This window comes from Corylus avellana, chromosome ca4 (genome assembly GCF_901000735.1).
Source record: "Corylus avellana chromosome ca4, CavTom2PMs-1.0".
NCBI lineage: Eukaryota > Viridiplantae > Streptophyta > Magnoliopsida > Fagales > Betulaceae > Corylus > Corylus avellana.
Window position 1 is genome coordinate 29,806,252 of NC_081544.1, and position 26,274 is coordinate 29,832,525.

The following is a 26,274-nucleotide window of genomic DNA, read 5'->3' on the forward strand; positions in this document are numbered from 1 at the left end:
TCTTATAATTATGGAATGTTTGCAATATATTATTGAAGTGCCTGACCCAATAAGGTGCCCGTGAATAACAGACTCTGGTCTGCTATATATACTCTTGCAGGATGAGAAACGATTAGTATTGCACCCATTATTTTTCAAGTTGATTAAGCTGCTGAAATTATCCGTTTGATGTTCTTTGCAGGGTTGTAAATAAATCGAGTTGATTACAACTCAACTTGTATAAACTCTTTTTAAGTTTGATTTGTTTAATAAACAAACCGAGCTTGAATGGTATAAACTTGTATGGACTTGTAGAATAAGTTCATTTTTATTATTTTTAAGTTTGCGATGAGATCATTTTAAGTATTTGAAAAGATTATAAAAATAAAAATAAAAGTGGTAGATATAGCTTCTTATGATGGTGAGTTTTGATACAGATGTGTATGTGGTGACTTGTGTGTGATGAATGATATCTATATATATATATATATATATATATATATCTATATATATATAAAATTGGAGATTAGATTATTTAAAATTCTAAATAGAGGTGTACGATATAATATAAATAGCCCATTTCATTAATAAAGGCAATTGGATTACCAGTGAATTATAAAAATTATTGTTCATTTCGTGAAGAAATCATTGTTACAATACAATAGTTTTTTTTTTTTTTTCCTCTTCCTTTGATAAAAACTTTAGTATCGAAAAATAAATCCTTCTTTCTAAGGCGGAAAATAAAACATTCATTTTACATAATTATTGTAAAAATATTATTTCTTTGCTTACATAGTAAATTTTGTACTTTCTTTTCAAAATTATTCTTCTAACTTTCGGTTTAATAACATGGCCGCCCACAGATTAGTTAAGGAAGCAGTTAAGGAGGTTATGAATAGGGTGTGGATGGAAGAAATTTCCTCTTGTATTTATGATATTGCCTTTTCAGAGCAGTTTGCTCTTTTTGGTCTAGAGTTTTATACTCTAGATTTGTTTATTCTATGAAGTTCGACAATTTTTTTTCAAAAAAAAAAAGAAAAAAGAAAAAAAGTACCCTTTGGTGGTGTTTGATAACCCTTTTTAAGAGAGAAGTTTTTTATTTATTTATTTTAATATTTTGGTTGAAAACGTTGACATGACATAAAGATAATATATATATATATATATATATATATATATATATAGTTTTTCATGAGGAAATTGATTTGTTAATGTTTTAATAGAAAAAAGGAAAAATGGTTAATTACATAGGTCTACGCTAGCCATTTAAAAAATAAATAAATAAAGGTTAATTATTTTTTTGGTACGTGTTATAAGGCTCTTTATCAAATAGACACTTTAGTTTCAAAAAATGATATAGATTATACTTGTCCCGAGAGTCCCAGACTTTTGACCCTAAATATTAAGATGATACTTTCCTCCATCTTCCATCTAATATTTTATCAGAGAAACAAGTGAAATCAATCAATTGTCATGTGTCTTATGTATCTTATTAATATATATTTTTTTAAAAAAAATTGAGAGTAGTTGAGCCATTCCTATTGTCAAACAAAGAGTGATTTTTGCCACGCTTACAACCTGCTTGAGGGTGGTAGAAATTATATATATATAGAGAGAGAGAGAGTTTAACTTTGGTCAGGACTATCCTTAAAGCCCTTGTTTTACGGCCCCCAATCTCTAACTAACGCCTAAGCAAAAACTCAAAAATTGCACTAAACTTATCTAAGCCCAAATACACTAGATTTTTTAGAAAGAAAAAAGGAGAAGCTGAAGAACTTGTGGAAGGGATTTGGCCCCTTAGTGAAGCTGGCCGTGGGTCTGCTGTGGATCACCTCTCTCCGGCGTTGGTTTTCGGCCTTTAGGGTGATAAAATCCCTAAAGGGTTAACCTTCCATCTTTAGGTTTTAGATTTAAATATAAAAACAAGTTTTTAAGCATTAGAAGTAAGTTTTGAGCATTAGAAACGGGTTTTGAGACATTCAAACAAGTTTTGGAGCATTAGAATCGAGTTTTGAGATGAATTTTGACGGGTTTTGAGGTGAGTTACGACCGGCGAGACCTAGGCCAGTGGGTCTCACTAGACCCTTAGCATGGGTCTCGCACAGATCTAGCCGAGACCTACAGGGTGGATTAGCCGAGACCCACGGGGTGGGTCTCACCATTGTCAAACCCACCTCGTGGGTTTGATGGCCAAAGGTCTTTTTGGTATTTTTTTTACTTTGATTTGTTGTATTTGTTCTTATTTTGATTTTTTGCAATTTTCTTAAAATGATGATGTGTTACATGTTGATTGAGTGCTGCAAAAGTGGTGTTTTGCATATGGTCCGGACCATAGGGGCTCTCATATATATATATATATATATAATTTGTTTTTTAATTTTTTTTAATAATATTAATGAAGCATATTTTATTTTACTTTAAGTAAAGTAAAATAGTGTACTCAGGGTGATGTGGCGTGAACACATGGCAAACTGGTAGTCAGATGGGAGTATAAACAGACGGGAGCAGAGTACCAAAACCTTTTTTCCCGGTGAGTCGTATATGGCGTTTGGCCATTTCGAGGGTTAAACTCAAAACTCAAAACGACATCAGACGCATTGGTCCACTACTTCCACGAACGCAAAACCTGGTCAGTATTGCTTCTTACCCTATGTTTGTTTCGGCAGAAAATACTTTCCGGGAAGTTTTTCTCAATGAATTAGAGAACCAGTTATTAATTTACAGGAGAACATTTCCGTGTTTAGGCCTTCTTTAATTTCTTGGATTTTTTTTTTTCTTTGAAAGGAAGAGTTTTATTTTGAAATAGAAGGGACCCCTAGGGTTCTGGACTTCTAGTTTGTCTGGTTGTTGTTGTTGTTTTTATTTTTATTTTTTCGTTTTCCGTAATTATTATTTTATCTTAAAGAGAAATTCAGAACCTCACTCATAATTCAGAGTTAGTTATGTTTTGGTTGCCGAGATATTGTGGAAAGGAAAAGAAAAGAATTCCGGTAATGGTTCCCGAAGATGCAATATGAGAACCAAGTTGTAGACAGTATCCTGGGTTGGATTTATATTTAATATTTTGTCATTTTCTTTTTCATTTTGATTGGAGTACACATTGCAAGAGAAAGGCGACCGTAGAAGAGAACGCACTAAGTTTTTAAGAATAAATAAAATCTAGAAAACCAGAATTAAGAGCTAAACTAAAAACTCTGTCATCCATTCATACAGATGGCAGGCCAAAGAGCGCCCTGTCCAAAGACTGAGCTGCATGACTCCTTTGTGTTGCACTCCTATATTTGCTGCCCCAACTTGAAATCACTTCATAAACTTACTCGGGCATAATCTGAGACGCTTTTGGCGTCTACGTCTTGGACATAATAACTCAAAGAGTATTCAAAAACTTGTTAATGATGGGCTTCCAAGTCCATGGAATTATCCAATATGAGAATAAAGTGTTGAGTTTATAATAACCAAGAGATCCTTTTCTGAAAAGGGACATAGAGCCAAAGAGTTGCTAAGATTTAGTGCAATCTGATGTATGTGGTCCCATTAGTATCTCAGTTTTTTTTTTGATAAGTAAATGATATAAATAAAAGCGCAAAGGGGCGCAACCCACATACACGGGAAGTATAAACAGAGAGCGCCTAAGAGGGAGAGAAATGAAAGAGAAAATCAGAAAAACTAATCACTAATGGAGCTAGCCAAGCGGCCGTCCAAGAGTAAAGAGTAAAGAAGAAAAAATGAGTCAATTCCTCTATAGTCCTAGTGGAATTTTTAAAATGCTTTTATCGGGGGTCGGCAAAGATATGAGTAATTCATCATAAGTATGATGATTACTCAAGGTATACTTCCTCGGGATGTCAAAGACCATTAGTTAGAAGCAGGGATTGTATTGTAATTCTAAATAATTATCTCCCATTCCACTCCTATACCACTGGGCCGATGTGGCAATCCATCAGCCTTTGAATTTTTTCCTTTTTTTAATAAAGGTTGTTCTAAGGGTTGATGGGCATTGCCAGATTAGCCTAGTGGTATGAGAGTGGGATGGGAGATTAGTATGTAGCTTTACCTTGTCTAGAAATGATGATAACATGGTGAGGCTGGCGGTGGTGGAGTTATCACCTTTGTTAACTTTTACTTCTCTTAAGATCACAATCCCCTCTCCTCCCCTGCAATATGAGATTTCTATGGTTTTCTATTCTCTCTTTTCCTTCTAATTCGTATGGTCAGGATTGTTATCTTGTTGACTTCAAATCATATGCAGATAAAATATGGCATCGCCAGCTTGGTTAACACAGGAAATGCAGCCATCAACTCCTCAAGCAACTGTACCTGGTCTACCTGCTGGAGTGTCATCTGGTGGCCCTTCAACTCCAACTGCGGCTGCTCCTGCTCCTGCTCCAGGTGCAAACACACCTACCTCAAAGGGTTCAATTTCTACTGCAAGTGGTTCAGTGCAAGGACCTGCCCAAGCAAGATTTGCTAGTGCACCTGGCTTTGCCGTTCCTGCACCTTCATTCTCTTACAGTGTGTTTCCAAATGCTACCACCCCTTCTGGAAGCTCTCAACAGTCATCATCTACTTCTGTCAGTGCCAATTTATATTGTTTGCCTGACTTCTGTATGGATTTTGTATTATTTATCTCTGATTCTGATTAATTTGTAGCTATTTCTGATGCAGGTCATTAACTCAGATCCACCTGCGTCTCCAATGGTGGTTCAACCGCCGGTTACAGGCCTGTCTTCATCTGCTGCCCCCTCTTTTTCCTATAACATTTCACACAGTAGTGTTCATTTCCATAGTAATCGGGAGTTTCAATCTAGTGCGGTAAGGGTCATGTTTTTGAGTAAGCATAAGGTTCTCTTAGGTGAACTGTGATTACTGCTTTATTGCTAGAGTTTATTGTTGCAATATGACTATAACAATCCTTAAGGAAATAGAGACACCTAACTAGCACCTATCAAAAAAAAAAAAGGAATAGAGACACCTGTTTGGAAGCTGTGTTACCGGAATGTTTTTCTTCTTCATTTTCCTCTCTTTTTTCTATGAATAATTACATGTTTGGTAGCTAGAGGATTTTGGTATATGTGTCAGAGAAGATGATCCATGCTTAAGCCTATGTTATCATTATCGCATGCAGTCGAGGATGATCAACATGCTTAGGCCTTTGGTACGACTACTGTATGCAGATTTGACAAAGAGTTTAATCCTGATATGTTATTGTTCAAATGAACTAGATAGGTTGCTCTGAAACAATCTTTATAATGCTATGGCTCCTATCTAGTTGCTGAATTTTTTTGGTGACAGTTGTCAATCTTGCTATTTAAGCCCTGTTGTTTTGTTTTATTTTTCCAATCCCTGGGTTTTGGTCCATCAAGAAATGTTTGCAGTAATTTTAGTGAATAATGTCTAATTATTGCTTGTGAGCCATGGAATTGAAATATTATGACTGTTAGAGCATATAAATCAGTAATGATGATTGCTTTGATTTGTGTTCCAATAATTAATTGTTCTAATATCTTTGCTGATCCCAGAACACATCGGCTGCTGTGGCACAAGAAGCTGGTAATTTTTCATCTGCATCAACTTTCTCTGAGTCTGTTTCATTGCCTGCTGATACTTCTTCAAGTTCTACAATTCCTGTATCTTCAACTCCTAACTTGATCCAAGCAATCTCGTGGATGCCCTCTGCCCCATCTTTTTCTATGCCAACTGGAATGCCTGGAACTCCTGGGACACCTGGACCCCCTGGAATAGCAACGTCTGCTCCAATTTCCTCTAATCGGACCTTTCCATCTGCTGTTATGGATTCTTCTTCAGCTGTCCTAAGACCCACTATGCCAACAGCCCCTATGATATCAAATTCAACTGTTCAGCCTCAAATGTGCACTCCCTATGCATCGTTTCCTGCTATGGCTCCTCCCCCTCAGGGAATCTGGTTGCAGCCACCACAGATGGGTGGCATACCTAGGTCACCGTTCCAAGCATACCCTACTGCTTTTCCTGGTCCCTTTCCTTTGCCGGCACGTGGCATGCCTCTCCCTTCTGTTCCTCTACCTGATTCTCAACCTCCCGGTGTTACTCCTGTGGGAACTGCACTAGCAATATCTGTGTCTTCTGCTGCTTCTGGTCATATGCTGGCTGGAACTTTGAAGACGCAGACAGAATTACCTCCTCCTGGTATTGGTATGCCCATGGTTTCGTACTGAATTACTGATAAAACAATGTACGAGTTGTTTCTTCTACGTTAATGTCATGTAGAGTTCTTTTTTCACTTCATCAATGTCACTTGGGGTTTCGCAGATAACAGGAAACATGTAGAGGAAGTTGGAACCCACGGTGGAGCTGCTGTCAATGAACAATTAGATGCCTGGACTGCCCACAAGACTGAAGCTGGAGTTGTATACTATTATAATGCTCTGACTGGAGAATCCACTTATGACAAACCTCCTGGCTTTAAAGGGGAGGTATTTACAGTTTTGATTTGCTTTCTTCAAGTATTCTTTACTTCATTGCACTGAGATTCTATGGGCTGCTATTTCATTTTCCCAAGTAATTACTACTTTAAATGTTAGAGCATTTGGCATTAGTAATATTACTGAAAAATTGGTGTCCAAATTATATATAATGTGCTAGAATAATTGATTTTTTCCTTCTTTCAATTTTATATCTTCAACAAAATCTGGCATGCATATGTAGCTAGAGGGAAGAAGCCTGGAAAATGTCATTTGTTTAGAGTTCACATGTAAAGATAATTAAGCATTTAATCACATGGGTTCTCCTTCAGATAGGAATTATCTAAGCCTGAAAGTTTATTCTCAATAGGTTTTATACGAGGATCATTATTTCTACAAATATAAATTAGTTTTAAGCGTTTCCTTTACTGCATGACTTCCAGATATCTGTAATGAGGTTCCTTAGGACTGACAATTGGTTCTTTGGCTATCATGTGCGACTTATTAGCCTTGGTACACCTGATTAATTTTGGACTTTTTTTGTTTTTTTCTTCTTTTGCCGATACTGTTGCAGCTTGATAAAGTTCTTGTGCAGCCGACTCCAGTTTCAATGTAAGTTTTGTTATTACTTGTTGGGATATTTTAAAAATTATTACCAATCTTGTGTGGAGGAAACAGAGGAGTTCTGATTGACAGTCACTATTCCTGTTTTCTGGTTCTGTTATCTATATGCATGTTATATTTCACTTTGATAATTTCATTATCTATATGCGTGTTGTATGCTATTAAGATACTGTTCAGGGCCGTTTATTGCTGTAGATTTGTAACTACTTGTAATTACCAGCTGTAATCAATTACCCATAGGGTGGAGCAGAATGATTGAACTTCACTGTGTATATATTTCAGAAAAAAACTTTTGTTACCCTGCCCCACCAAAAAAAAAGAGATTTGAAAAAAAAAAAGCATTGCGATAGGTAGGATATGCAGGCCCGTTATGAGTGGCTCAGTGTTATGCTAATAGCCTTGATTGCTGTGGAAACACCTTACTTTCTCTGGATGTCTTCATGGCGGGCTCTCCAGTTTTTGGTTGCTGCTTACAACTTCCTGCTTCATTAATGTTCCCGTTGAAAAGAACATTGGAGACCTATTAAAAGATTACCTTGTGAGAGTTTGTTCCTCTCTGTAGGATCCTTTTTGTTGGCCTTTACAACTTTTTGTCACTTGTAGGATCCTTTTTTCCTCAACCAGCCTCAAAGTCTTCTTTTCTATTTTGTTATGTGGTACTCAATTTGTAAAGGCATCAGATTTAATGTGAGAGCTTCTTTCTTACATCACTCTGAATATAGCCTGCAGCCCCTGACCTCTGAGATAGTTGTGAAGATGGTGTTTTGTTATTTTCAAAATTACTATATATTACTTAATTCTGCAAAAAAATTATGCTGTTAGGCTTATGCTTCTTGAAACAATGTGTGATTTTTCCTTTATTTATTTTTTATGGAGGCTTTCCAAAATTGCCTTTTCTCCCCTTTTCATTAAATTTGAAGGTGTCTGGTGCACCTAGAAGAAAATTAAAAACGAGCCTAACTGATATTTTGGTATAAGGTACAAGTATCCAACAAGGTAAAATGTCAATTGTAGTAAGTGTGAGTTTGGAAAGTAAATTAAAGCTGTTACCAGTAGTGAAACAATTAAAGTTTTTCCTTTACGGCTTGACTGTTGAAGGTCTCCCCTTTATGGCTTAACTGGTGGTCAGGTTCCACCTTTCGAGATCTTCTAGGCAAGAAAGTCATTTGGTGGGTGCTTGTCTATCATATGCTTGATATTTGTTTATCCAAAATCCTAGAAGATAGTATTTAGAATGGGATTTGAGCATATCAGTGTTCTATCTCATGGATACTATATGAGGGCTGTTGATGTTTTGTGGGTTTTTGGTGCCTGTGTTAGGTGCTTTCCTTTGTATACTACCTGTGTGTTTAGGGGCGCTTTACGCTTTTAATAAAATTTTCATTACTTATATAAAAAAAAAATCTCATGGATACTATATGCTAGTCATTCCTATTGATGTACATGTTCATATGAAAATATTTTGTTGATTTTATTTGAAACTTATCTACTTTGCTATTTTGGAATTAAACACCTTTTTTGATTTACAATTTGATCTCTATAAGTCTTGTCTTTGGTTTTCTGGTTTGCTGGAAATTTTGAGACGTGCTGTGATTTAGTGGCATAATATTATTAAACTTTTCTAGTTTACTTAGCTTTTATCTGCTCTATTTTCCTTTTAACTATTAGGGTGTGTTTGTCAAAGGACTTGGAAAAGGAAGTGGACTAGAACTGTAGCAGATTTGATTGATGTGAGAAAAAAAGTAAGAATGTTTTGTATGAAAAAAGTGAAAAAAAATTTGTTTTGTAGTGATTTTTTTATTTGAATAGTAATAAAAAGTGATTGATGTGATGTAAAAAGTAAGAATGTTGGGGTTGATTTTGAGAGAAACAGTAGGGTCTTTTTTTTCAAGTCCTTTGCCAAACACACCCTTAGAGTTGTTGCAGGTGATATTGCTGTCTGAAAGTAATTTTTTTTAAAAATTTCCTTCTAAGCTGGTGTGATGTTTTCTTGTTGTCAGGGTCAATATAACTGGTACAGATTGGGTATTGGTCACCACAAGTGACGGCAAAAAATACTACTACAACAGCAAAACGAAGGTATGGGTTGTTTGTTCAGATTTCTGGGTACTCGAAGACTCCCTTTCTTTCTCGCACTTTCTCCTCCCTCCACCCCAACATCAGGGGTCGTTTATTTCATGGCCTGTTTGTTACTGTAAATAAATATGACTAGCATGGCTAATGATCCTATTGGGTTGCCAGGTTCTGCAGATTGTTTAAGAGCTAAAACAGTTTAGATGCATTCTCATTTTCTCTTTCTGTATGCTTTCATTTCTTAGGCATCATGATGTCGAGTGAGTTTATGTTTTGTTAGCGAAATAACTTTAGTTGTTGAAGAGGGTGCAATGTATTTGACTCTGCCAAGTTTATATACCATTATCAGACTGCTTTATTCTTTTTGATAAGTATATACTAGTATCTTTTTGACCCCCCTTTCCTATGCCCCTGTGTTTGGATGATGACTTACAACGGGGTTCACACTTTTCTAATATTTTTGAATTTTTGGATTGGTGTTCCTTTTCCTCTCCTTAATTGGAGGTCTCTCTTATATACTTCTTGTGTCCTTGGGTTGCACCCCTTTGCACTTTCTAATAAGATTGGTTTACTTATCAAAAAGTAATTAGAACCTTGCTTAAGAATGTTAGACAACTCTTTATCACAGGCTGTCATAATTTTCTTTGATGGAGCCTGGTTTAGTTGCATTAGTTACTGGTTTCTTATGGAACTCAAGTTGCTGGTTATCGAAGTTCCATAAGAAACTTCGATAACCAAGAGAGGACGTTAGAGGAGCTCAAGTCCTTTTTCTTATTTTCCCTCTTTGCTTGGACAATTGCTTGTTTAGCTCCCTTAGTAATTAGTTTTTTTGGCTTTCTTGTTCTCTTTTCTCTTTTTAGTTAGGCATCCTCTTGTATACTTCCTGTGTACTAGGGTTGTGTCTCTCTGCACTTTTTGATATATACAATATTACTTATATATATATATATTCCCCTTCTTGTTGAGCCTCAAATGTCTACTCATGTTTCTGGATTAACTTCTGAAGTTGTTTTGGAGATCTCTTTGTTTATGTTGATGTTTCACAAAGTCTCTCAACTCTTGTTTTGTGTTGACTTGCTAGTCATGTTTACAAATAAACTACCCATCAATAAGTTTGTTTCATTTTAAATTTTAGAAGTAAAGTTGTAAAAGCAAATATTTACATCTAACGAAATGTTTTTACTACTCCAATAACAGATTAGTAGCTGGCAGATCCCTTGTGAAGTGACAGAATTGAAAAAGAAGCAGGATGGAGACACATTGAGAGAACATTCAATATTGTTACCACATGCTAATATATCAACTGAAAAAGGATCTGCTCCAATCAGTTTAAATGCTCCTGCCATTAACACAGGTGGTCGTGATGCTATGGCTCTTAAAACCTCGATTGTGCCAGGATCATCTTCTGCGCTGGACTTGATAAAAAAGAAGTTGCAGGACTCTGGAGCTCCTGTTACTTCCTCACCTGGTCCTGCATCATCAGGAAATGTTACATCAGAGTTAAATGGCTCGGGAGCAGTTGATACCACAGTTAAAGGTCTGCAAAGTGGGGATAGCAGAGATAAGCAAAAAGATGCTAATGGGGATGGTAATATGTCTGATTCGACCTCAGATTCAGAGGATGCAGACAGTGGACCAACAAAGGAGGAGTGCATTATCCAGTTTAAGGTCTTTCTTGCTTCTGTTTCATTGAAAAAATCAACCTTTTCTTATTTGTTTGCCCTTCCATTTTTGGAATATGAGCATCCTGTTATTATTACTTTTTTAATTTGATTTCTGATTGTATGTCAGATCCATATATATCAATTTTCTTCCAAAAGCTTACCAACCTAATAAAAACAATATATGTTGACAAGGGTACTTGTGTAAAGTAATAAATAAAATCTGAAACTTTTAGTCATGGTTGAGTAATCTTTTTCTTTCATGTTATGATTCAAATCTAATGATCAAGTGAAATCTGATTCAGTGAGATTTATCTATTCCTGAATTCATCAGCATTTTTATTAATAATGACATTCTCGTTAAAACAGCTGATAATTTCTTCTTATCTATGAAATTTTGATATTTTATTTAATGCTTTAGATTTGTGATATGTTTCAAATTGCCTGCGATATAAGACATTTAAAAAAAAAACCCCCAAAAAAGAAACCGAGAATATTCAATTTTTGCAATAATATTCCATTTTATGATTCTGATTTTAAATTGATCTTTTGAATATCTAATATTTGTGATTTTTCTTGGATGTTTAAACTTGCTCCTCCAGTTTTGTGAATGGTGTTGTCAACTGCTGTAAATATGTTCCTCGATGCAAATTTAAACGTGCCTGTTTAGAAATGCTAATGGTCTGGCATTTATTTTATTATTCTCTTTAAATTTATAGGAAATGCTTAAGGAACGAGGAGTGGCACCATTCTCAAAATGGGAGAAGGAATTGCCGAAGATAGTGTTTGATCCACGATTCAAGGTTTGTCGGGTCTAAAGGTTATGCATTACCTTTTAAGCTTTTAAGATTATTAAGAAATATTTGTCATATGAAACAATATTTATCAAAAAAATAAATATATGTCACATGAAACAAAGTTTTACATTCACATTATCACAAGGCTATTATGTAGACTTGGTTACAAGTTTCATTTCTTACACAAACTAGTCTTCGGAAACGGCACCTCTGCAAGTTTTAAGATGTGCTGACTTTATTATACATGTGTGTTATAGTACTCACATAAACCACAAGGAATAAAACAATAGAGGCCATATAAGTGAGATGCATGCTTTTTGTATACATATATGTACCCATCAATTTCAAATAATATATCCAAATTTTACATGTATCTTTATTGTAAAGGAAAAATGCTCACATGAGTTGATTCATCATGGTGAAATTATAGATATGCCAATCTATTTGAATGATCTTGATAGATCTATTTGAATGGTCTTGATCAATCTATTTGAATGGTCTTGATCAATGTGTTGTAACATAAATTGTATGTGAAGGGTGAGATCTAATAAACTGCACCTTATCATAGCTTCTCCCTATACATTTGTAGATATTTATATGCGAATGGTCATTTGATTAGGGGTGTCCATGGGCCGGGTGGTCCAACGGGCCAGCCCTTCCAAACCAGCCCAAAATTTGATGCCGGGGTTGGCTGGGCCAATTTTTTTGACCTGTCCAGGTTTCAGGCTGAGCTCAGGTTTTACAATTAATGCTTGGCTTGGCTTATGTGGTCCAGGCCAATTTTTTTTTTTTTTTCAATTTTAAATTTTTTCATTATTTTTCCCTCTAAATCATTAGAATAAAAATATGGCCTTTTTTATATTTGAACTTTAGATGTTACACTTTTTACTTTAAACTTACCATTCAACTAATTGAGCACAATTTTGACATAATGGATTTTATCTAAAGAAGAGTACATATGTGTTTGAAAATCTACATGGACCTGGTTGGCTAGGGTAGGGCCCTTCTATCTCTCCCTAGGGCTTGGAATAAGCTGCAAGTTTCCACCCTGGGCTTGAGGCAGCACATTAGGTCTTAATACATGGTGCTGGCCTGGCTCTGCACCTGCCCACCCTGGCCAATGGACAGCTCTACATCGCAGCATCTCTTTCCCTCGTAAACATAAGCTAGAAGTGGAGGATCAAGTTAAAAGTTCAATCCTGTATTGGTGCATGAGTTGCATTTACTTATAAAAACAATATACACATATACATGTATGTATTGTGTGTGTATGTACATGTTTTTTTAGGGAAGTAATAAATCAATTTCATTAAAAGCGTAAGGCGCCCCTAAGTACACAAGAAGTATCCAAAAGGAACCACCTGACTAGAAATAGCAAAATGATCAAGAAAATCACTAAAACTAATCGACAAAGTAGACACATATGTCATCGTCCAAAGATACAAAGTTTTGAATAACAAAGATATTATTTGCCCTGACGACCTCTCCCTATCCTCAAAATTTCTATCATTCCTTTCCCCCAACACGTGTATGCATGTGTGCACACTAAAACATATACAAACACAATAGCATGTTCTTTTTTTTAAAAAAAAAAAAAAAAAATTTTGTTTTTGCTCGTAGCACTTTCTCACTTATGCTCCTGCTTTGGGTCCTTAATATGCTTTTATGTATCATTTCAAAAGGAAAAAAGCCATTGCCCTTGGTGAATTTGACTTCATGGTGACCTTCCGCGTACAAATTTTCTTCTTTTCATAATTGAAGGGGGATACCACTGTGTTAATCCTCTTCCCTGTTCCTAGGTTAATGTGAATGAGTAAGGTATTTTGGAATCAATTGAGATTTAGGTCATTGATGAGCGATATTAGGCTAATCTTGGGCCTTCAATAAGATCCTTCATCAGGTCTTATCTTAGGCCTGTTATAAGATCCTTTGGCAGGTCTTACTCTGTTCAACATCTATTTGTATGAGAATTTGGTGCCTTGAGTGCACTGGGCTGAATAAAATGTGTTCAGCCCGGCTGCTCTCTCTCCGTCTCTCCTCTCTCTGATCTCTTACTACTGCACCTTGAGATGGTGCATCTGCAGTTTTTTGTTTGTTGTACTTTCAACTCGAAGTTCACATACATCAAGCTTCTTTTCCTTCTACAACGTGACCTGTTTGTTTTACAAGAATTCATAATTGTTGTGCAGCAGCCCCTTTCAGGGTTAGGGACCTGGGCTGACCTCCTTTGCAGACACTGCTAGTTGTGGGTTCTGCCCCTTGATCATGCAGTGTTGTTTTAGCCATATTTTTGTGCAGTGTTAAGAGCTACTTCACTGTCATACTATATTAAGTAGTTCTTTTTTACTGTTTCTTATTGTGAAATGTCTCTATTGTTGTAGGCAATTCCAAGTTATTCTGCTAGGAGGTCATTGTTCGAACACTACGTCAAAACACGTGCTGAGGAGGAACGGAAGGAAAAACGAGCAGCCCAGAAGGCTGCAATAGAAGGGTTTAAGCAGTTACTGGATGAAGCATCAAAGGTCTCATGGGCCACCTTGAATTGAAGTGTCAACTTTTTTGTTTGGCTCATGCTCCTTAAACAAAAATCTTTTGAATTCTGAGATGTGGAGACTGTTGATTTCTTACTGACCCACTTTTCATTTTTCAGGATATTGATCACGATACTGATTATCAAACTTTCAGAAAGAAATGGGGCAGTGATCCTCGGTTTCAAGCCTTGGACCGCAAGGATCGAGAGCATTTATTGAATGAAAGGTATCACTCAAAAGTAGAATGTGACTCACATTTTCTCAGTGCTGTACACATGCATTTCTGCAATTAATCAGTATTCAAATTCATGGGTACCATCATCTGTATGATTCCTTTTACCTAATCTAGTTAACGGTCATCAGTGCCATCAAGGTACCTTTTTTGTTTGATAAGTAAATTTAATATATAGCAAAAGCGCAAAGGGGCGCAACCCACTTACACAGGAGGTATAAAAGAGAGCATCTAAGAGGGAGAGAAATGAAAAAGAAAATCAGAAAAGCTAATCTTTAAAGGAGCTAGCCAAGCAGCCGTCCAAGAGTAAAGAGTAAAGAGGAAAAAATGGGTCAATTCCTCTATAGTCCTAGTGGAATTATCAAAACATCTAGCATTTCTTTCATTCCATATACACCACATAAGACACAGAGGGATCATCTTCCACACAACTGTGCTACGGGATCGTCCTCCCGACAATGGAAGATGTTGGTTGGTGGGTCCCCTTAGGAATGCCTAAGCAACAAAGAAATATCTGCTCAGGTGGTCACCTGCACATGTTTGTTTGCAGGGGTCCATAAGCATTTTATTTTGGACCATTTAATTTGTAAACTTGCTGAGCTGTATTTTAAACCCACTTGAAATATTTAATTCCATAGAAGATAGAAGGCTGGTGTGCTCTCGTTTATTAGACTCCTACATGGGACTTATTTGCCATTGGGTCCCAGCCTTTTCAGTGAGTCCTATGTTGGTGACAAACATGATAGAACTACGTATGGTGATGACATGCATGATTAGACATGCTTCCTAGTTTAGGCGTACTATTGTTTATTCAGATGTAGAATGGGTGCTCAAAAAATTATAACATATTAGAAGAAATTACGTCTTCTTTTTTTGTCCCCGTTTTTAGTACATTTTTCCTCGTTAATATTTTTTTTGACAAGTAATCAAGATATTATAAAAAGTGTAAGGCGCCCCAGGTACACAAAGAATATATAAAAGAAGCCACCTAATTAGTAGGAGCAAAAAGAACAAAAAACTCGATATGCTAAGTACATACTTTGTTTCAAGTGCTTTGGTTTGATTACTTTTCTTGCTTTATGTCATATATATATTTTTATTTAAATCGATAATGTGCCAACATTCAAAAGGACCAATGCCGTAATTGTGCACTAGTTGGTCTGAACATCTTTAAGAATAGGAAAATGGAAAACTTCCTCCCCCCCAAAAAAAAGAAAAGGCAATTTGGTAGTTTGGTATAGTTTTTTGAAGCTTTAAAAGCTTTACTTTCTGTTTAAAAATGCCTCTTATATAATTTGTTCATCATTCATATAGGTGTTGTAGCCTAGAAACATGACTATCTCATGCCTATGTAGGACCTAGCTTGAGTAAAGTTATACCAAACAGATGAGGTAAAATCTGGATGTGTGTGTGTGTGTGTTTTTAGTAGTAATATTTAAATTTTATCAATAAAAGAAGAAACCTAAGTATACAGGTATCATAGAAAAGAGTACCCTTAAGAATTACAATCAAATATAGTCAATAATATCTGCTAAAAAATAAGAGATATGGCCAAGCACATTAGACCACTGATATAAAGTTTGTAGAAATAAGAATTTCAGCTCAAGATTAGAAAGCTTAATGCCGTTTAAGGTGTAGTTAGATCTCTGTCCTAACTGTCCATGTAAGGCAAAGAGGGTCTACATTCCAGATTGAACTGTTTCTATTCCGTCCAAACATTCCTGCCAACAAATATTCACATGAACCTCCTTCTGAGACATCACCAATTTAACCCTAAATATTATAAAGAGAAAAGAGTTAAGGTCATTAGTAACTGTACAATGAAGTAGCAAGTGATCAATAAACTCAACACTACATTTACATAGCGTTAAATCCACCAATGTTCCATTCAATCTTAAAACCTGGGTTTTGCATGCAACCTATTGATCACAAGTTATCAAGGTTGGCATTTTTTTAAATGTAATTATACCCTCAAACCTTTTCTTCCTTGTCAATTCCCCCCGCCGGTTATTTTTGCTTGGAGTTCTTAAATAACTTGATAGTAAAACCTTTCTTTGTGTTGGATATTTCTGATATTTCTAAACTTGTTGAACATAATCAATTAGTGAAAAAGCATTCGGTAATGTTGGTCCTATCAGGTGTGATTGACTTAGCGAGGACACTATTATGGAGTTTTGGTCACCCTAGACCATTTTGGACATTGGGCACAAACCTTTTTGCCAGTCTTTGGACTTATGTTCAGCACTATGGCCGTGTCCCTAATTTGAAAATAAATTTTTGATATAAAATCCCTGACCAACATGCATTGGTCAGTAACCATGGTAGGGGCCTTCTACGTGACATGAATGACTTGGTTAGTAAATATCCTTATTCAGTGCTAAGCAAAACTAAGAAATTTAGCATGCAGTTTTCTTCATCATTATGTGCTAACTTGTTACTGAAAGGTGACACTTTCCTTAACTTGATTCATAACTTTAAGTGAGTTTACCTAAATTTTAAGTAAGAAAATTCAAGTTATGGTGGGGGCTTATTATATGACTATACCCAAGTCACCATAGAATTTTCCTCTTACATGGCTATCGTTTCCAATTTAAATGTAAGTAGCATGTCATTCAGTGGGATAAATGATGTTGGGGGCCGTCTTTTCAAAATAGCAGTGGAAATTTCTGGTAGATGTGAAGTACTAGACCATGAGCATGTCATTCAGGCTGTGTCCCATTTCAGTGACTGTTCAGCATATACTGCAATAGACTCAGCTAACCTGTTATATTTGTGTATAATTTCTTTTACTCAGTGCCTTATTCAAATTTATATTGAAATGTTTCCTAGACAGAAAGTTCTTATAATCCTTGAAAGCAACATGAGTCAGCACGTAATAGGCTAGTGACCAGATTCTCGGGTCCACTTTGGGTGTGTCCTTTAGCCCTCTAATCTCTTTGGATTAGCGTGGTAAATTGCCTTTTCTTTTATAAGATATCACTATACTGGTTAGATAAGCTTTCTGATTCACTTGCAGGGTCCTTCCTTTAAAGAGGGCTTCTGAAGAAAAGGCTCAAGCACTACGTACAGCTGCTGCCACCAGTTTTAAGTCCTTGCTTAGAGATAAAGGAGATATAACTATTAATTCCCGATGGTCCAAGGTAGGTGCAGTTGTACTTCAGAGTTTGGCCTGTGTTTATTTGCCCGAGATACAACTCTGTTTTTTTCTCAACAGAATGCATTTTGAGTGTCTTTAGGTGTATAGCTTACAAGTTCAAGACTAGTATTATTAATGACTAAAATCACCATTTCCTATTACCATAAGTTTTTTTTGATAAGTAATATTGTATATATCAAAAAAAGCGCAATGCGCCTCTAGGTACACAAGAAAGTATACATAGGTAGCCCAACTTAAAACCCAAAAAAACCCATCCCAAAAACCCTACAAGGAACCACAGCCTATCGGAAAAACCAAAAAGAACCCAAAAACTAAAGCCCACATTAGCCCAACACCAGCCCTAAAAACCCAATCCCTAATGCACCTTTGGAGGAAATGAAAATGCATTTTTGGTCCCAACACAATCCCGCTGGTGTTGACACCTTTCCGGAGAAAGTCTCCCTCGAGCCTCATAATTGATGGAGCATTCTAAATTCTTGAGTTCTCTCTTCCCTTTTACCTTTGGGGTATAGGGCTTCCGCTCCTCTTCAATATTCGAAAGAAGATTCAAAAGACTTTTCTCGTCACCTCCTTCACCACAAGACAGTCCCAAAGTAGAGGCGAATTTCACCGCATCTAACGCCACCTCCGAATAATTTTCCACCCCCTTCTCCGCATTTTCCACCACAACCTCGGCAAACAATTCCTTGTTCTTATGCAATTGCTTAGCAATCTTCTCCTTCACTCTTCGGGCATACCCTATTTGAGTCTTGGAAATTGAGTAAATTGGAGCACCACCCTTCGACATGCGAGGAAAAGGTTCACCGAGTCTCAAACCCAATTCTGCCGCGTGTTTCCTCGAAGAAGGAACAGATCAGTGAATCTTCGATGACAACCTTAGAACCTTTAACTGATGAAGAAACCTCCTTCATCGCAGGCAGAGAAGGAGAAGCATTTCTAGGCCCTAAAAATCCCCGACGAAGCAACCCTTTTTCTGATACAGGGATACGGTCAGCCTTGACATGAGCTACCTCCGAAGGGACACAGACCATTGCCAGAGACGCATGGGAGGCAAAGGCCTCCGCCGGATACACAGCGGCCTTCACCATAGGAATAGGGGAAACAGAAAGCTCCATTACCCTGGAGACAGTGCTCACCATTTCCTATTAGCATAAGTTGTGGGCCAAATTATCATTTATCATGATAGTATAGCAGGTCCTGTGTTTAAATCTGGTCTCATTTCTATTCCTTCCCAATTAAGTTTAGAGTTCATGTGGTAGGGTTGGGCCTATATGTTTTTTTTTTTGTTACATAAGCAATAGAAAGTTCCATAATAAAGAGCGAAAGGTTGGGCCTGTATGTGACAGGAGTGTATGAGGGTAATGATTTAAGCAATTAAATTTATCAATTTTATAAGCTTCAACTTAAAAGTACAGATGACAATTTATCGAGTTAACCTTTTTAATGGAATCCATCCTCAATAAATTGAATTCAAATATAATGGAATCCATTCTCAACACGTTTTTGGGAGGTAATGTTTCGGGTGAAGGAAGTAGTTGATAAATTTGTGGTTCTTTTAATGCTTTCAATCATCATAAGAAGATTTTTATTTGCCAAAGGACCCATTTATGAGCATACTTTAAGTTAGTACTTATACAGAATACAATGATGAGTTGATGCATGCATGCAAGGATGATTTTATGTGTCCTAAAATAGTTGGAAGGAATGTGCAATGATTGTATGATGGTCCATTATACGGAGATTGCATGAGCATGCTATTTGTATTAGGGCTGTAGTCGAGCCGAGCTGATCGAGTATTGCATGTTCGGACATGGCTCAGCTGTATCATATATGGGTTTGAACTTGGAGCAAACTAAAGTTGACTTTTGAAGCCTTGTTCGAACTCGGCTTGTCATAATCCTTGCCTTGTTTGAGCACAGCAAGGTTCCCAAGCCAAGCCACTATTGAGTACTCAATTGGCTTGAGCTTGATAGTTTTTTTTTAAAAAAAATAAAAAAATTCCCATTTGAAAAAAAAAAAAAAACCAAAGCAGTGCATCCCACTCGCCCTCTGCTGCTTCCTCTCCAACCTCGAGAACACCTTCATTGGCGTTCGGAACTACAACAACCAGGACATGCTTCTCAGATCCTAGCACAACCTCTCGCCCGAGTCTCTTTGATATCCACGACGTGGTGGAGGAGGCGAAGGGGTGGAGTAGGATGCTCTCGATTGAGAAGCTGGCAGATTTTCTTTTGGGTTTTGAGGACATGAAGAAGCCGAAACGGATTGGGAGGAGTGAGTGGCATGCTTGTTGGCTTGGTGAAGAGCAGGTTCAGTATGCTTGCGCCACCGCATTTCTTTTGTTCTTGATCGGAAAGGCAATTGTTTTCCGATGAAAAGAAGATACAGAATGAATAACATCTGGACTTTGGAGTAGTGCGTCAGTGGTCTTGGGTTAAGAAGTGCTCTGTTTGGAGTAGTGTTTAGAAAGGAGAAAATTGGGTTCAAATAACATTCATATTATTTAGAGTTTCGAGAGGAGCGTGGGGTTATATCAGGAAATGTATATGGGAATTGTGAAACTGATTTTTTTTTTTTTTTTTTTTAATTTTTTTAATTTTTTATGATGAGGAACCCCTCCAAGGGAAACTGACTTAAATAGCTAAGTAGATGAATTACTTTACATGGATCCTTTTTTAAACAAACGGCTAAGATGGAATTAAACCCACCTAACTTTCAGGAGCGTAGATTGTATCAGAGCTAGTGTTTAATTCCTTTAGTTGCAATTCAGTTGGTTTTATCTCGAAAAGAAGAATAAATGCCAATTTGATGAGGAAATAGGTGACACTTGATAAAGCAAATTACATTGCTGTTGTAGATCTTGAAGATCTTTTAGAATGACCAACAGAACACTTGGAAGTGGCTTCACCGGATGTCACATTTTTCAAGTTAAATGCTGTCTAAGGTTTATAGTATATATAACTGGGTGACTAAAAGAACTTTTCGAAATTGGCTGTGCTACTGCAAATAACAAGTATAAGATATTTTTGTCTGTTTGATTTTTGTATTTAAAAAGTATTAGTTTTTCCTTGTAGAATCAATTTTGTATTCTGGTTACTGTAGGTGAAAGATAGTCTAAGGAATGATCCAAGATACAAATCTGTTAAGCATGAGGACAGGGAGGTTATATTTAATGAGTATATATCTGAACTTAAGGCTGGAGAAGAGGAATCAGAACGAGAAGCAAAAGCCAAAAGGGAGGAGCAGGTATAGACTTGTGTTCTACTTTGTGTTAGAAAGTCTCTCTCTCTCTCTCAACCTAGTTCATGCTCTCTTTTTTTCCTGGGTGATGTGGTTCATGGTTGAACATGAATTGGTATTAAAAGTTGGTGTATTGTATAAAACTACTTGTTGCATTGGAAGATAGATGCTGGAGCGTGGATTTTTTTTTTTTTTTCAGAATAGGTCACAAATCCAGATACATATATGCAAAAATTTATCTGGGCAAACTTTTGAATGAATACAAATATGAATTCCTCAATCGCTATTGATTATGTCTTTCTGGTTTGATTATGTCATACATGTCATGGCAATGTCATTTGATTCACTGTATACATTGCCAGTATATATGGGCAGACGTGAGAATAAATATTGGAAAAGTGGTTCTTTAACATGTACTGCTGATTTTACAGGTTGAGAACAATAATAGGTACAATGGAGTGGTCCTCTTGTTCCTCATGGTTGTATAAGTTGTAATTCATGAGGTTTGAATTTATTACTTATAAAAAGATACTGTGAGGTGTGGAGTTAAAGATGAAAAAGATGGGAAATTTGAAAATGACCAAAAATGAAAGATGGACCTGTCTGATGAGGGAAAGACCTCACACTTATGTGTATTCTGTATGCGTTCATATACGTATGCACTAACATATGTATCTCTGATCGATTACTTCAGGGGAGCACATTCATTTGTGTTTTTTGTAGTTTGTTTTAAAAATAAAAAATTATTCTCCCTTTATGGAGATGTCTTTAACATGTAAAATAATTGAAAATGGACCAAGATGATGTTCATACATTGTGTCTTGATTTTCATGGAAAATGTTAAAGTTGTTGGCCTCCTTGTACTGATTTTCAGGAAAAACTGAAGGAAAGGGAGCGAGAATTCCGGAAAAGAAAGGAAAGAGAAGAACAGGAGATGGAGAGGGTGCGAGTGAAAGTTCGCAGGAAGGAGGCAGTTTCATCTTTCCAGGCTTTACTTGTGGAAACAATTAAAGACCCACAGGTAAAATATCATTGGTGATTTAATTCTGGATACTACTGGATTAGGAATGATTGATGGTTATGTTGTATGCTGAATCATCAGTAGTAGACTATTGTTTGTTACTTTTGTATTTTTTAAGGTCTGCTGCAATATTAAAGATTCTGCTTGGGCCAGTGACTATATGGTGATATGAATCTGCATGATTAATTGTTGTAAATGACAAATAGTTTTACATGATGTTGTGCAGTCTATAATTTTTTTGCATGTGAATACAATTTTTAAGTAAGGGATTGAATATGTTGTAAAAGATGTCATGTTCATTATGTAAATTCTGCTACCTACAAATTGCAGCAAGTCAAACTAGACTCAGTTATGTTTTCTTCATTTTTCATCATTTTTTCCATCTGCCAAAAAGTACCCTCCCGGCCCTAGGGATGCCGACTTAAATATAAAAAAGTTTAGTAAATGAGTTACTTTTATGTCATGTCTGTTTTTGGCCACTCTTTTTAAGAAATTGGAGGTAGCGGATTTTCTGCATTTGTGGTTTCCCCATGATAAAAATTCTTCCCTTTGGATGTGATAAAGGCATGAACATTCATGAAATATAAATCTTTCTAGGATTTAATTTAGTCCAAAAATAACATCAAATCATTATCTGCACTATAGTGTTTTCCCTCATCATCTTCAATGTATTAGATCCTTAGTAATCCTAGAAGCAACTTGTCTACTAACCTTTTTACAATTAAGCCAATCTCCCTAGATTGCATTTTCTATGGCCAGCCATAGAGAGCAGGTCTCTATCTTGACCATATTGGCTCCATTTTGTCTGCAAGCAGTTGGATATATTGGAACTTGGCTGACAGATTGGAAATTCTGAAAATTAGCTGTAAAAAGAGAAGAGAAATGTTATATACTACACACTCATCACAAGCCCAGTGGGATGTGTGTGGGATGAAGTTGTAGTATTTAGCATTACTCAAAAAAGAAAGATCTTAATGGCAGGAGTGGCGCGGTGGGATTCAGGTCTAGCTTTTTTTGGAGATGCATTTGGGAGGCAGATATACTTAAAAGTGGCTGCTTGGTCAGATGGGGAAACATCTTAACAGTGGATAACCTCAAACAGTGATGAAAATTATAACCTCAAGCAGTGTGTGAAAGGTTGGAGGTGATAATGTGATTCATCTTTTACTTCATTACCCAATCGCTGGGAAAATTGGGAGGAGATAACACGCATTCCTCTTATTTGGTATTAGGAGGGTTAGCCTCAAAAGGTTGTGGAACTGTGTTTGTTGGAAAGCTATTTTGGTTCTGTTTGCTATTCTTTGGTATATTTTCTTTGAGCTAGGGGCCTCTTCTCTTGCTGTTTTTCTTTATCATGTTATCCCCTGTTTTATATTAAATTTTTGAAAACGTACTTTCCAGCTGTACAAGAACTTTAATGCTAGGTTTCAGTTTATTTGAGAAGTTTATAAACAATAAAGAAAAGGAGTGAGGATTCAACTCCTGTGGGACCTTTGGTATCTCTATTTCCACTTATTAAAAAGGAGTACGGAAGAAAGAAATAGACAAGGGAAAGGGACAAGTCTCGCTTATTATAGGTTCTTACCTTATTCCTCATTATATCTACATATTAGAAGTGGAATCCCCCCTGCCGCCTCCCTTCCCCCAATTCGCAAGAAAAAAAATAAGAAAAGAAAAACAAGGAAAAGAGAAAAACTCATAATAATTTTCATGACTGCTCAACTAGAGCCTAGCAGCTTATGATGGGCTCAATTTGTCCAACGCTTATTCTTGTTACTGATTCCATTGATAAAATATTTGAAGCCTTGATTTTTTTGGGGGGGTCCGTTGCCTAGGGGAATCATGAAGCTTTTTTTTTTTTTCGGTTGAGATTTCCCATCATTCCCAATATTTTGTAAAAAGAAGCAACTCGTCAACAAGCTATACTCTCTCTCTCTCTCTCTCACATACACACACATTCACACAGCTAACTCTATGTTACTGGTCTGAGCATTCGGGTACAATTGGTCACTTGGTTTTGACTGGCTATATTTTCAGGAGGAGGTTTTGTCTCATCCATACTAATAAATTTGTTCACTTTTTGCTTCTATTCTTGTGATTAGGCATCTTGGACGGAATCTAAGCCTAAATTGGAGAAGGATCCGCAAGGACGTTTAATCAACCCTGACTTGGATCCATCTGACACAGAAAAGCTCTTCCGGGAACACATAAAGATGCTGAATGAGGTAATTCTATTAACTCCCACATTTTTCTTTTGGGGGCTGATTAGTTGTAATATATTTGCTAGGTTCTCCTGCAGATTTCCGAGAATTGTTGATTATTATGAAGCATAATTATGCACTCCAGATTTCCAAGAATTTCTTATGAATACAACATATTTTTTTTATTAAAAAAAAAAAAAAAGGAGAGAGAGAGAGGAGAGAAATAATTTTATGCGTTAAACATTGTTTGGGATGAGCTACAGTGCGACCCGAAAAATGTTATTTTTATGTTCAAAACTGTTCAGAAGTGTTTCTTTGTTTCTGCTATCTTAATATTTTGATTGCATTGGGCAAGGTCTACACATGATAACTCAAGAGTATTGGGGTTTCAGAGCAATATAAACTGAAACCTCTGGAGTGTGCTGAGATCTCACACTCTTCTGTAACTAAAGATTGATCTGTGCTGTGGATGAAATATGAATTTGGTTGAAGCTGTGGCCGACATGACCCACTTTGTAAATGTGTCTGATTCATTTGTAGTTTAAGCAATTTTCAGATCATTATTTTAGCTCATATAGTGCAACGGTGGAAGCATTAATCAACCTTCAATATAATGATCTTCTGTGTTTTTTTTTGTTTTTTTTAGCGATGCGTACACGAGTTCAGAGCTTTGCTAGCTGAAGTCTTGACTGCTGAAGCAGCTTCCCGGGAGACAGAAGATGGGAAATCAGCCATCAATTCGTGGTCGACGGCTAAACGTCTTCTAAAGCCTGATCTGAGATATAACAAGATGCCAAGGAAAGAGAGGGAAGTCTTGTGGCGGCGGTATGCTGATGAGATGCTACGGAAGCAAAAGTTAGCTCTTGATCAGAAGGAAGAAAAACATGTAGAGTCAAAAGGTAGAAGCTCTGTTGATTCAGGGAGGTTTCTGCCTGGGTCAAGAACCCACGAGCGAAGATAGTCATTTTAGTTAGAAACTAGGATTTTAATTTTCTTTTCTTTTCTTTTATCCCATAACTCCTCTTAGCTTCATTTTTATTCTCTTTTTTTCTGATTGAGGGGGGTCAGTCTGAATTACTTTGCGAAACAAGTTGTATTATATCAAGTAAAATGGAACGATTTAATCCATGTATTTATCGGATGCTACTTGCATACTTTTTGTATCAGTGACATAATAATTTCAATTTTCATTTCCTTGGGGTTAAATTTGGTTTTACCTCAACCTCTTTGGGTTGATATATGCGTCCCATGTGTGTGTGCAACAATCTCATGAAGGGCCAACGGGCGGTTGCTTGCAAAGAGCCAACTCAGTGAGACTTGGGGCTTGTTGAGGATTGCACTTGAGGAGTTTAAAAGTGCTTTTAACACTCAAAAAGTCTGAGAAGGTACTCGTTTGGCAAAAAAAATTAAAAAGCGCTTTAAGAGTCTAAAAAAAGCCTAAAAATGACCAAAACTTATTTTTGGTAAAAGTTTAAAAATGAAACTTTTGCTTAAAAGCTCTTTTTGACTTAAAAAACTTTATTTCTCAAATGCAATCAAACATGCTCTTAGTTGTGGTTGATGACTTATGCAAGTTATAGGCAAACTGTATCATGAACATGATTGTGGTCGAGGAAGGGAGATTGTGGTTGAGGAAGGGAACTCTCGTGGAAGAGAGGGAGGGAAATTACAAGGTATCTATCTCAACATGGTCTAATTAAAGGAAATCCCAACTGTTCTTAGGTTTGGCGCTTTCCCTTTTTGTCTTTCATGTTTTTCTAATTCTCCATTTCCCACCACCCCCCATCCCCGCATTGATAAAAAAATAAATAAATCAATTAAGGGGAAGGTAATACTTGTGTCGGCATAAAGGATTTTTGGTTAATGGTGCTTGAATTGGTGAATTGGTCTAATTTGCTAAAGGTTTAAGCAAATGCCGAGGTCTTACTCCGGCTTCAAAGATCATTGTCAAGGCGATATTTCATTATAACCTGAAACTCCTTCCCACCTAAACACATCTGAAATTATTCAATGTCAAGCATTAAGCTTGTCAGCCATAGTTGAAGGTTATGCAGTACTCCTTGGTTCTAAAATATTGGCCTAAAATTTCATTTAAATGCATTTTGGAGTGGCATAAAAAGAGTTTTCTTTGTAAGCAGTCTGGTAGCAGTACACAAACATCTTTTGTATAATACAGGATATGTTGAATCCATCAAATATTACCGTCAAGTTAGCAAGGTAGAAGAGGCTTTCAGAAAACAGTAATCTTGGGTTTAACGGCCAAGACTGAACTTTCACAAACTCGTGAGAACCAAGAGAAGAAATCTAGTTACTGGTAG

General features: G+C 36.5%; 1 protein-coding gene across 2 annotated transcripts; it reads left to right on the forward strand.

Moving 5' to 3' along the window:
• The first annotated feature begins 2,519 nt into the window (after positions 1-2,519).
• LOC132176962 (pre-mRNA-processing protein 40C) lies at positions 2,520-25,172 on the forward strand. Of its 2 annotated transcripts, none has more exons than XM_059589129.1 (16): positions 2,520-2,608; positions 4,229-4,550; positions 4,645-4,791; positions 5,499-6,150; positions 6,268-6,431; positions 6,994-7,031; positions 9,044-9,122; positions 10,314-10,784; positions 11,497-11,580; positions 13,956-14,096; positions 14,225-14,331; positions 17,354-17,477; positions 20,597-20,740; positions 21,609-21,755; positions 23,858-23,980; positions 24,603-25,172. In XM_059589129.1, exons 2-16 carry the CDS (start codon positions 4,236-4,238, stop codon positions 24,915-24,917), a joined length of 3,051 nt encoding a protein of 1,016 aa, XP_059445112.1. In that variant the 5' UTR covers positions 2,520-2,608; positions 4,229-4,235; the 3' UTR covers positions 24,918-25,172. The 2 variants fall into 2 exon arrangements, with proteins under 2 accessions (XP_059445112.1, XP_059445113.1); XM_059589130.1 differs by having other exon boundaries at positions 5,499-6,144.
• The last annotated feature ends 1,102 nt before the right edge of the window (positions 25,173-26,274 follow it).